The 12,709-nt window shown below is 40.2% G+C and overlaps 1 protein-coding gene across 5 annotated transcripts in view; it reads right to left on the minus strand.

Moving 5' to 3' along the window:
- The window catches only part of PDE1C (phosphodiesterase 1C), a 443,066-nt gene that overhangs the window by 203,768 nt on the left and 226,589 nt on the right, over positions 1 to 12,709 (minus strand). For all 5 annotated transcript variants that reach the window (XM_064443899.1, XM_064443901.1, XM_064443904.1 and 2 more), the window contains exon 4: positions 254 to 367. In XM_064443899.1, the coding sequence (XP_064299969.1) occupies positions 254 to 367 (114 nt within the window). The remainder of the gene's footprint in view (positions 1 to 253; positions 368 to 12,709) is intronic.

Below are 12,709 nucleotides of genomic sequence, written 5' to 3' on the forward strand. Positions count from 1 at the left end.
AACATTTCTCCAAGAGAATATACATTAAATTAATGATTGCTTTTGATCACCTCCCCTTCCCCAGGAAACTTAAAAGAGCTTTTAGACCACGGATTGTAATCTGCTTTACGCAGACTACAATATTTTCATTATTAAATCTTATTGTCTGTGAGTAATAAATCTTGGCTAAAAAAATTTCCCAGCCAACATGTAAATTACAATTTTGTGTCGCTGGTACTAGACATAAGAGTGCTGATGTCTGTAGTTAACTCACCTAGTTTCATCAATGTATACTGACTCAAGAACAGTCGCAGCATATTCCAAATTCTTCTTTAGGTCTACAACTGAAGCTTCCCCTCTCTCTAACTGCTTTACCAAAGACCGCAGCCTAGAAAACAGAAATCTGATTAGTACAAAGAAACAGGTTTGAGGGTGGGCATCAGTTCCAAACACCTAGCAGACATGATTGGCAGGAGAAAACTTTTGGAAGTCCACAAGGTTCTTTAAGCTGAATGCAGTCAACAAAAGTCACTTTTCAAAGATCAGTCACAATGATGCCAGATAAACATCATATTATTTTTAGGCTCAAATAAGCCAGCAGTTATGACTGTCCCCTACTTATACCAAGATAAGTTAAGGCAGAAATCACTTGGAATTTAACACAGGAACTAAGACAGAACAATTTCATTCCAGCCGTAAGAAAGAAAGTGACTTCTTAAGTAGCACCTGTTGACAAATGTCAGCCAGTTATGATGACTGGTGTACACTTACGCAAAATCGTATTACAGTATATTTAGAAATACTATTGCAGAAATACAAGGTTACAAAATGCTACAATTTTCATTAGATCAAAAGGCCACCCTTAGACTATCCCATCTATACTAAATAGAACTCATGGAAGTTTTTTTATCAGGTTATTATTATTATTATTTTGGGGGGGAACAGACTTTCTGAAAACAAAAATTTGTGCAGAAAATGCCTCCTATGTCAAAGACAATTCATATGTTTGCACAATTTGCTTTTGTCTTTTCCTCTCTTTCACTCTACTTTCTGTGGTAAATTACAAAAATAAGAAAAAAAAGGGAAGAAAGAGGAGAAGAAAATTTAAAAGTAAAGAGTAACATGTAATGATTTTAAACAACCCAAGAATATAAACGCTTACAATTAGAAGAAGAAAATTATAATTCCTTTAAAGGGACAATGGTATAAAGATTTGACATGTTAAAACATTTTTGTGAATGTCTTCATCCTTGTTAAACAGCGGTTAAACAAACATTCAAATATATATTTAACAGTGGAGCAGAAATCACAAGTTGTTAATTTGTCCTGTTCAAGACACAAAAACGTAGAGGAGTAGTCATGTCATCTAAATTTTGTCTTCTACTTAGGGCACTACTCTTCCATGGAGAAAAATAACCTTTTCCACAAGGTAGTACAGAGCTGGAGCCCCATATAGGTGCCTGCTCTCACTTTATTAACCTTAGTTGGAGCCCAACCTCCTACAGTAGACACGTACATGAATATCTTAAAACAAAGTGAGTATCTGTATTACCTTGCTACCACAACACCCCTGTAGTATCAGTGCTTTCAGGAGAAATCAAGTCTCCATGGGGCTGTATGTCACAGCAGAGCTGAGGAGCAGTCAGTCTGCCTGTGCGCACTGCGCCAACAGCTCTTTCCAGCTGGATTTCCTTCCCTACCCTTTCCCCACATAAACGGTGAGGCTCTGGAGAGTAAAAATCCTAACAAATACTGATTGTTCCTCTGGCTAGGTCACATAAATGCCACTCCTACTGACAGTGGTACTGCGGACACACAGCTAGCTACATATTTAGCTAGTTATAGAGAACCTTGAACAAGAGGTGGACCCTCCATCTCCAGGAGGATTAACTCATCCACTTGTTGGCGGTTGAAAAACAAAAGTATTGTTCAGTACTTCATTCCTGCTGTGAGAATGGAAATGGGAACGCCAGTGATGTACAGGTACACTGAACACAGCTCTTCTCATCTCTGTAAGCCAGGTGGAGAGCATTCAACCATGCCAGCACGTTTCCCTCCAATCCTGGAACCCAGCTCAGGGAATCCATGCAGCAACCTCAGCCCCTCGGAAGAACCATGGCTCAGTGCTCCCATACCACTCTTCTGCGTAACAGCACCACCAGCTGTTAGCAGCAACATGTTGCGTTTGATGACTAGAGCTAGGAAAGGTTCTCTCCCACCTTTCAGGTTGATTCCAGCCTCAGGCAGCACAGGTGGAAGATTAATTCACCTCCTCCCTAGAGCCAAACCATTGATCCCCCCTACTCATTCCCAGCTTTTCTAGCCAATGCAGGAGGGGAGGAAGAGAAAAAAAAACAACAAACCAACTTTCACATCCAAACAGTAAGCATTGGTTCGTATGCCTTCTCCTTCCTTCATCCCAAGTATGGGGAGTCCAGAGATGGGACCCCTTTACTAGTTACCACAAACATTGTTTGTACACAAGCCACAGGAGTTAATATTGCAGGAGGAACATTATTTTTGGTTCTTCCTGACTTTTGTTTCATTGATTTAAGTACCCAGCAGCTCTATGCCAAAAGTTATTCAAAATTCATGTTCAATAATAGCACAGTGAGTAACGGTTCCTTCATGGCACCAACATTCATCATCGAAGAAGATTATGCAGAGCACTGCCTGCACCAATCATTTGGAAAAACAGAAGTATGGCTGTTATAATAAAACCTTGTCACACATTCAGCTGCTTTCATGTGAAAAAAAATTACATCGTCTTTGTCTTACCATCCATTATCTAGAACTATTTCTGATTCATTAAGTCACAACAGCTGCTGCCAGTTACCTTTACTAAATAAGAGCCTGGTGATAAGTTTGTCTTTAATGCATTCCATGTAGCTCTGTTTTTTTTAAAATAGTCCTAAATGCAATCATAAAGTTAAGGCCAGGCTGTCCCACTGAAGGGCATCCAGGCAAATTTATATGCTGAAAAATTCTCTTTCAGGTTGGCTGAAGTAATTCTGGAATTCAATCAAATTCACCAAATCATTTTGACTGAAATAAAAACATTACCACAAACTTTTAACTGTTTTATTCTTAGGAGCTTTTATTAAAGCAATGGAAGCTGAGGGCAAGATGCTGACTTCCTATCTTTACCCCATAGACTAGTCATTGCAGCAAGTGAGTAGGGTTCAGTCACATGTACCATTTCACAGGAAAATGCTGAGTCTGTCAGGCTACTAAAAGAAACATACTGATATAATTATCACAATCAATTTAAGGAACATAGTTAATCATGTACTTTGCTTTTATTGTAACTGTCTGTTTTGCATGAAAAAATCACTTTTTTCAACCAAAGCATGCTTTGTTCTGTTCTGTTTTAAAAAGTTCATTACAGAGTGGTCAAACCCTAATTTTTCATTGTTTCTTTTTTCCCTTCTTTTCCTTTCAAGTTCAGAACTAAAAGTGTGCACAGATCTACCAGACCTAGTTCCGCTGAAGCCCAAGGAGCCAGCTGTAAGAGAAGCAGACATTTCCTGTGCGTAAGGAGATCCCAGGCCAGAAGGCAGGTGTTAACCATTTCTAATATTAAGCTGTTTTAGGACCATGTCACGTGCCGTAAGTGAGCCAGACTGTAGGTCAGCTCAAAGTTTCTCAGGTTATGGTCATCAGCACAGCAGTTACAAAGAACTGGTTGGTCACGCAATATTAGCTCTAAATCTAGTTGTTTCATTATATTAAGATACAGCTAATGCCTTTCTTAATCAGATTTCCAAGGGAAGCTATTCCTCCAGTCTGCAAATTCTCTGTGAATATGTGCCAAATATTATGGAAAACGTCTGAGAACATTTGTTCTACGCACACTTATTTCACGTTTTAGTCCTTGGACTACCTGCCCAAAGGAAAAGCCTAATCCTGAGTAATGCTATGCATTTTAACTTCCTCTGACCCCACAGGGAGCTCAAGTACATGTAAAATCTTGGACAAGGCCTATTTTAGATTATGGCCTCCCGTATTGGCCTTCCCAGGAAAGCATCTGTACGCACCTGCCATAAAAAGCCCTGAGAGTATCTGCAAATAATCCCACCGATTTCAGCAGAGCAAAACATTTGTGTAACACAGGTGGGTTGGGTTCTCAGCGAAGGTGAGAGGTTATCCAAAGGGCACGCTGTTCCACAGTCCCACTCCCACTCTTTTTAATATTTCCCTAAAGTATTAGCTATCAAAAGATCCAGGGAGATAGAAAACAAATTACTAGAAACTGGGCAACTGAAGTCAGTCCATGAAATTTACACAGCTCAAAGACCCAAAGCCGCTCTAGATCCAAACTGAATACCAGGAAAAAGTGAAGCTGTTTTCAGTGTGTTCTTGAAATGTAAAATTTCTGAGTAACCGCTCCAGGCATTCTCCTCTCTGTTATAAATAAAACAGTATCTGTGTACAAATATTTATCTCCTTAGCTAGAGGGCTTGCTTTTATGCTGTCGATTTTTTTTAAAAATAGCATTACATATCACTGCAGAGAAGATTAACACCACCGCAGTCCAGATACAAGTCAGCTTCAATTAACATGCAAAACACACGTATTGTCTGAATACTTGGGGCAAGTTCCTTCAACCGGTGTAAAGTCTGCAAAGCTGCGTGGCTAGTCTCCGCATTTATTTTCAAAGCTTTATGACTGTGATTCACCACATGTTTTCAACAATACAACTCAATCTTTTCTTCTGAGAATCACTCGCACACCACTGGGCCAGCTGAAGAAAAAACTACTTTGAATGCACATTAAAAATTAAAAAAAAAAAAAATTCTAATATCATTACAGATTACCAAGGATGGAATATTTATCCCTGCTTTACTCTTGATATTAAGGGCTAAACAGTTTGATATTGACAGCTAAACCTGATTAATATGTTCTTTCAAACATGATGGCCTACTACCTGACAGGTGAGGTTTGTAGTAAGCACAGAGATTTTTTTATTATACCTGGGAAAAGAGGGTAAGCTATTGAACAAAGCACTGCTATAGCTGGTTAAGTACTCTCTTGAGACAATGTTCTTTCATCAGTTGTCACTAATTCTTTGAGATCAAAAGCTATTCACAAGCTTCTTCTAAGTCTGATACGAGTTCCATGAAGAAAGCCTGCACTGGAATTTCTTATCAAAACTGAGCCCTGCCATTGTAGCAAAGGCCCTCACCAGAGAGGGGAAACCCTGAGCTGAAGTGATTGCCACTTGGTCCCTTTTAACACATACTGAAATTGGAGATCCCAGAGCCCAGGTGATAGACTGAGGCAATCACCTTTGATAGGCCAGTCCTAAAGAACAGCGTGGTAGGAGAAAGGACTTGTACCCTAGACCAGAAAATGCTCATGAGAAGTTTATTTGCCTGGGTTGTGAATTCAGAAGTTTCCTACAGATATGGGTTGGAAGAAATTATTCAAAGTCTCCTGTCTCCCATCTGAGGAGAAGGAGTGCAAGGTCCACACCGCACCAAGGGCAGCTTTTGATTTATCTTTCTGCAAAATAGGAAAATGTTCTGAAAAACTTTAAGAGATTTGAGCAACATTAGAACTTACCCCACTCTCGCTAAAAGCGACACAGCTAGCAAAAATGAGTTACTGGCTTCCTGATGCAATAACCCCAAAAAAGATGTGTCATTCTTACTTCCTTTCAAATATGTACATAGTGCATGCACGCAAATAGAGAAAACCTTTTCATAATACTAAATCATTCCCCAGCTACACCTCTACATGAGAATGCCCCTTCTCAACTCTTTTCTGAGGCTTTTACTGGTGTACCAGGTTTTATTGATGCACCAAGAACACATGGTACAAGAACGTTTTGTACAGAGGACCGAATTTTATGGGTGCCTGACAAAAATGGGTATATGTAGCAACAAAACACCATGTTTCATACCCTGAATGCTGGTTCTTGCTGTTCTTCAAGTTTCCAAAGCTTTAGAATCAACTTTTAAAATTTACATAAAGGTTTCCTTAAGCAGATGATATCCCATTGCGTTCAGTGTAATTCTGACACTACACTCCATGAGCAGTTTGGGGGTTCTCTGTAAACATAAGGGATCCTGTGACACATTCTGTAAGAAATCAGGTTTGCTCTCATGGCCTCTCCCTATTCTTGTGAAGTAACTTTGTGCTGTTCCAGCATTTCCTTCAGACTCAAATGTCACCAACTTTCAATGGAAGTGGGCATAGTTGTAAAAAGTGTTGCAGTTGCATATCGGATAAGAATGGAAGCTGCTACATTCATACAAGAATCCATTTCTAATAATCTTGCCATGATTAATGCTTAGATACACAAATTTTTCCCCTAAATATTGTCAGCATTAACTTCAGTTTGGAGGACACTACTCACGGTCCTGTTCATCACAGAGGGTCATGAGCAAAACTGGCACACAGCAAGACTGATCCCAGTTACAGTGAGGCCCTTCATGAGTCTTCTGCAGACAAAACGAATGTCATTACAAACAGACACTAGTGAGGAACACTTTCAGCTTCAGCAAATCCTTGTCACTCTGGCTCTGGGTGCATGAATAAGAAGCACCTTCTGCTACCAGTCTGTGTTTACGTGGCTTTTGTTAGTCAAATTACCCTTATGTAAGGAAATCCCAAGAGAATTATTTCAAAGACAACTCATTTGTGATAACATTCTTTTGATAGCCAGCTCAAATTGCCTTTTTTTTTTTAAAATCAAGATAAATAAAATCGACCACAAGCTTTAGAAATTAACAGAATAATAATCAGTGGTAGGCCTGATTACATAAATGCCAGCTTCAGTTTACACACAGAAAAAGATCAAGGGTTGCTCCTACAGGCTGGAAAGACAAACATCTGCTGAACTGAAAAACAAATCTGCGCCTTCTGATCTATAGTACATTGCTTACCCTTCTCTGGTAAACCACCACCATAATTACTGGTAGGAAATTCATGAATAAGTTTGAGAAACAAAGGTTCACTGTGCAGTGAACTATATTTCTAGTCAACTTCAACACAGAAATAGACGTGCATCTGCTATCTCACTATAACGTACAAACTCAATAAATCTGAAATTCTGGGGATATACCAGAGCTAAGCAGCAACCGCATAGAAGGCCTGTCAGATGCCCATGACAGTATCCGACTGCCTGCTAGGGTGTAAAGAAACTGCAAAGCAAATGCACAGGATATTGAAGATGGCCCAAAACTACCCAGCGCAGACCGCATGTGGTTATGGGCGATAATGCACGTGTGCAGTAGTTTCAGTCAGTTGGGTGGACAGATGCCTCTGCAGTTTGCACAGCAGACCCTTTGATGCTCTAGTCAAATAGCGGGGTGGTGGGACTGGTACAGCACACACAGAAAGTAATCCAGGAGCTCACCATGTCTTTTCACAACAGTCAGCAGGTATGATTCATTCCACAGTCTGCCACATCTTAGTCTAAGGCTCTGCATATATGCACATGTGAACCACTGAGTAAAAGACACAACTTAGAAAGCCAGCTCCAGCAGTAACCCTCAAAACACAACCACAAATAGAGTAACTGGTAGCCTGTGACCCAGGGGATTTGCAGTAGGCTGGATAGTTATCGTCTATCGCCGCTTTTGCACAGAAAAAGGCAAGTGACAACATCCAGAGGAAGAAAAAACCCATGTGTTTGCAAAGAGCAATCACTGAAACACAGAGCATTGCTACACTGGCATTTTTTCTTCAGAAGAAATTACAAGCAATTTCCCAAGCAATTGTTTTGCCTTCCTCATGTTTCCTGAAATATCCTTCTTCCTTTGAATAATAAAAAAAAATTGAAGTAATCAATTAATTTTGTATTATTTAGAAGCATGAAAACGCAACAATATGTTCAGCGGCCTTGGCAGGAAGGTCAACAATCGCTTGCTTCTACACACCTTAACTCAAATAAGCTTTTGACCACATGAGCCAACAGTAAGTGAAATCATACCTGGTTTGTGTTTTCACTTCACGGTCATAAATTCCTTTATGTCTATTACAGGAAGGCAAGTCCTGTGCCCAAACCATTAGCAAACTGGAGGATTTTCAGAAAAACAACAGCCTAAGCAATTCCTCAGCACCAAGTCCTTTGAATTACTCTTGTCTCCATCTCCTGCCGCTGAAAACCTCTAAAGGGCGTACTCTCTTCTTAGGTGCAAACACCCTCCCCGTTCTTGGGTTCTGAACTTTGGGAACTGAGTCAGAAAATGTAAGCAGTAAAAAGCCTTAACATGGGTAAAATTTTGATGTCAGTCTTTGGTGATGATGTCATTAGAAGTCTTGGTCATGAGGCTTTTTTCATTCAAGTCAACCACCTCACCTAGCACTAACCTTTTATACAAATCGAGCACACAGATGCTCATGGAAATCGCTTGAGATGGATAGCCAGCATGAGTCACCTTCAAAAGCTGCCTGTCATATATTTCCTCAGGAAAGGGTGCGCTGCCTCTTTGATGTGCCTTTCTTCTCCCACTAATGACAGAAATGAGCTAAAAGATGAGCTTAGGCAGTCATTGTCATTTCAGACAGCTAAGATGAGGTGAGATGACTCCACTGAATAAATTGAGAGCTGAAAGAGGGTACATTTCAGATGTGGGAGAGAAAGAAAGGCTGCAATATTCTGTTTTCAGAACTAGCTATCTTCTAACTGGTGTTCTCCAAAGTAAGCTTTCCTTTTGATGGACGACTTTCTGGGATGCTAGTGGAAACTAGCTTTTTTTGGGAAACCGTAGGATCACGGAATTTGTTGAAAAAGAGATCCAAAGATGACAAACAAAGTCTCCCTGATTTAAGCCTTCCCAAAGCACTGGTGCCTTTTAGAAAAGACGACCTCAGTTATAACATGTCAGCCACAAATCTAACAATTTTTAATTTGCATCTTTAAAAATAGGAACCTGAAATGAACGATCTAAATTTCCATTTGAGGCAACTGATACTGTTAGTTAACTAATACTGTCAGTTTAGTCTTGATGCATCCAATGATGCATTCCCCTTTGTTTTATACAGACAGAATCTTTTTCTTTGAAACCACAATTATCACATTTCTGGGTCCTTGAACAAGGTCATTCTTCCAAACGATGCTAGCAGATTGCCTTGTGCAGATCTGAATGTCAGCGCTCCACACTGGCTCTTTACTTAATGCTCACTGCAGAGACCAGGGAGAAGTTCAACAAATCATTTCAAAATATTCTATTGTAACCTTAGTTCTCCCCCATCTGTTGCCATTAAAATATCCACGGGCAGAAAGTCTGCAATTATCTCATTCTTTCTAGAAATCAAGTATGTTCCAGAGCAGCTTTTAGGAACCCACAGGGCAGTTAGGCAAGTGCAGATCAGAGTCCACATGCAGTGTGATGTTCAGGCAGGAATATGTCCCTGCCCGGTCTTCAGAAATGCCCAGTATGCAAAGGCAGGAGACGTGGTTCCCAGGCTGCTTCCTTTCAGACCACCTTCAGCCATCAGCACCTCCCAAGACCCAGACAAAGACTTCATCTCACTTATATCCCACCAGCCATGGCAAAGAGACAGGCACAGATCAATGGCAAATTCCCATATGACCTCAAGGCTCTGCTGGGTTTGGCAAACTTCTCCTTACTCTAACAGACCCCTAAGTTCCTCTAGATCCCTAAGGCAGCTGCATGCTCTTGCAGTCATCATCACTGACCCCACTAGAGACAGGCCAGATGATATTAGCCGAAGATTTTATGCTATATATAAATCTGGATTTAAAAAGCATTTTCTCAGGAACGATACATTTGACACAGCCGTTAACTTTAATCTTTGCTGTGATCAGAGGCATTGATAAAACATTTCAGATTTTGTTTTATTCAAAATTGGCATAAATGGCAAATACCAGGATTTCTAGTTAAAAACTTCAACCATTTCCTTTACACTGAGGCTTATACCCTTCCTTTGTAGATTTTGGATACCCAGGCACTGACACTGCTAGACACGTTTAAGATGTGGATCATCACTTTACTGCCTCTGATTTCCATTCAGAACAACATACTTACCAGGAGCAAATTGATAGACATTATTTATGCAGCTGATTTGCTGGTGTAAAAATCAGAAAAACTAGCTGAATCAGTACTAAAATTTTACTTATCACCGTATTACACTTTTTGTAGCCTGAAGAAATAACCCTGAAAGTTCAGGAATTCACCATGCTTCTCTGCTAATACTAGCGCCTACATTTTGTTAGCTCAGATAGTTAATATGCCTTCTCTCAATATACAATTTATTATTTTAACAAATATTGTTAAAAGCAAGCTGTTGCTCTCCTAAAGCCCACAAATTTGGCATTAAACTGCAAAATCATCTCCCTCTTGGTGGCTGCAAGTTGGCCAATCTATACCTCTACAAAACAAGCCCATTCTTGCTACCTTTCATTATCTTTGTTTTGAGGGAAGCATTCCCAAAGTCAGCAGTAAACGTTCCCTTGGTTTTTGCTAAAGGCTGGAAAACCAAGGCCATTGCCAACTTCCGGCTGCGCATGAGGAAGATGTTGAGCTAGATATTTGCTGTGTCAGGAATTTTTAACAACCCGGGCACTATCAGGAGAACCACAGTCTTTAGAGAGAAATGGCAAGAAGAGACAATTACAAAATTAAACCTGGAGGTTGCCAAGCAACAAATTGTAATAAAAAACAGTTGAGATAGGGTCCTAGCCATGCTTTTGGGGAATGCAAATAGTTTGCAATGGTTCTCCACACAGTGGTCTTTATTGATACCCTGGTAGTTTCATCCTTGCACTGCAGACTGCTTCCTTGTCTACTTTAATTACCAGCCCGGCTAATAGATTGGGTCTACTGTGGCTAACTGCTACTAGCCTTTCAAACCTGTATGTTTGCTGCCTCAGCTGGGACAAATTACCAACCGCAAATATTATGGAAAAACCTCAAGATTCCATGAAGTACACATTCAGCAACCTGATGAGTCAAAACTGCAATTAGCCAATTGGGAGAGCACAATTGGGAAATGACCCCTTGGGGGAAAAGAAACTTTTGAAATTGATGGCTTGTTCATTGTACTCTGAAGTAGATTAGCAGGTAGAGATGAAACAATGCAAAGTTTGCACTAAAAATTGTGACAAGAAAATTGCGTGCAGCTGACAGGATGGTAAATCGTAGGAAACACACTGCATTCATGGCCGTTCATGTAAGAAGGAAAAAAAATCAACTGAGATTTCCTGCACGCACTCAATGGAACATAAACAAAGCACTTCAAAAGGATCTGCTTGAAATATCCCAAGGTTAGAAAGAGGAGCAGCACTAAAAATCTTGTTGAACAGTGATAATAAGAAAAAGATGCAATGAAGAACAACAGGAAACTGGTAAAGATCATTTATTAAAATAAACTTCTGCATAGTATTATCATGTTTACAAGGGCATATGTCTCCCGTCTCCATTCCCTGCATGCATTGTTGGATTCCACATGCCACATAAGAATGTCATCGGGTTGCAAATACCTGCAGACCAATTAGCTTTGCTTTCCTGCTGTAGAGGCAGCACTGAACGCTTCAGCTGTACTCACTACCGCAATACCTAAATACCCTCCTCCGCCTCAGGCTCTGACTGAAGGAAGTATTCGCTTCCAAATGATCCTTTTGCAGATATTCATATTTCATATTTTTCTTGGCAAATTTTCATTCCTCACGTTGCTAAACAGCCACAATAAATGTGGATTAGCTTGAAGCCTTTGCACCAATGCTATCTTCTTTCTGCCTATCCTTCCCTTTCCTTTCTATTTTCCTCCCTCAATTTCAGCTCCACCATGACTAGTTGGAATTTCACTAGCAGCATCTCAGTGATTTGCTTTGCTTGACCTTCCCAAGGCCCATTTCTGCATTATGTCAATATGATTGCACAACAACATCAATAATGCAAAATGGGACAAACAGATACTGAAGCTGTCCAAAGCTGTTTTATTTTGCCATCCACTTCCTTAGATGATATAGCACTTAAATGGCCACAACACGGATGCGGAGAGGTGTACTCTAGCGAAAAAGCTTCTGAGGACCTTCTGTCCAGTAATGAAAAGGGAAAGCTTCACAAATACTCTGTCAAATGGCAACAGAGCAGCAGCATCCCAGGAAAGGTACGGGAAAGGGAAGGGATGTGAATTGGGACAGTCAGTTGTTTCAAAACAATCATGCTGAGCATTACAGTGAACAAGAAATTTGTGCACGTTGCTGAATTATCAAAGATCCTTTTAACCTTCATCAAATAGACCAAAACTTTTGAAGGCACATCCAGCTTGTCTTTCCCAGTTTTGTCCAATTTATGCTACCAGTGGCCATCATTCCGACCTCCCCTGCCGCACCACATGCTAAGTGCACCAACTCATAAACACCTCACGTCAGAGGTGGCAATGGCAGACCTGAACAGATCCATGCTCTTATGATTTTTCAGTAAGGTTTGGATGAGCATCTGGAATGATGTTTACATGATCTGTCCCACTGTAAAACACATAAACAAAGCTAGAGCTCAAGCTACCTAGAGTCTGCCTGTATTTGTTTTACACAATAAACTCCTCCAATTTAATATGAACACTGAAAATACCTTATCTACATTTGTGGAAAACTGGAACGCAAGACACCATAATTAAGCCACCACTTACCTCAGTGAGGATAAAATAGTTTAGTCAAGCACTGGTTAAATGCAGTGATACTGATATGAACCACTGCAAGTGAAGAATTCTTCTAAGATGCCAAGAAAATAACTTAAGAAAAATTAAAACTTCA

Source organism: Phalacrocorax carbo, chromosome 2 (genome assembly GCF_963921805.1).
Source record: "Phalacrocorax carbo chromosome 2, bPhaCar2.1, whole genome shotgun sequence".
In the NCBI taxonomy this organism is placed as follows: Eukaryota; Metazoa; Chordata; class Aves; order Suliformes; family Phalacrocoracidae; genus Phalacrocorax; species Phalacrocorax carbo.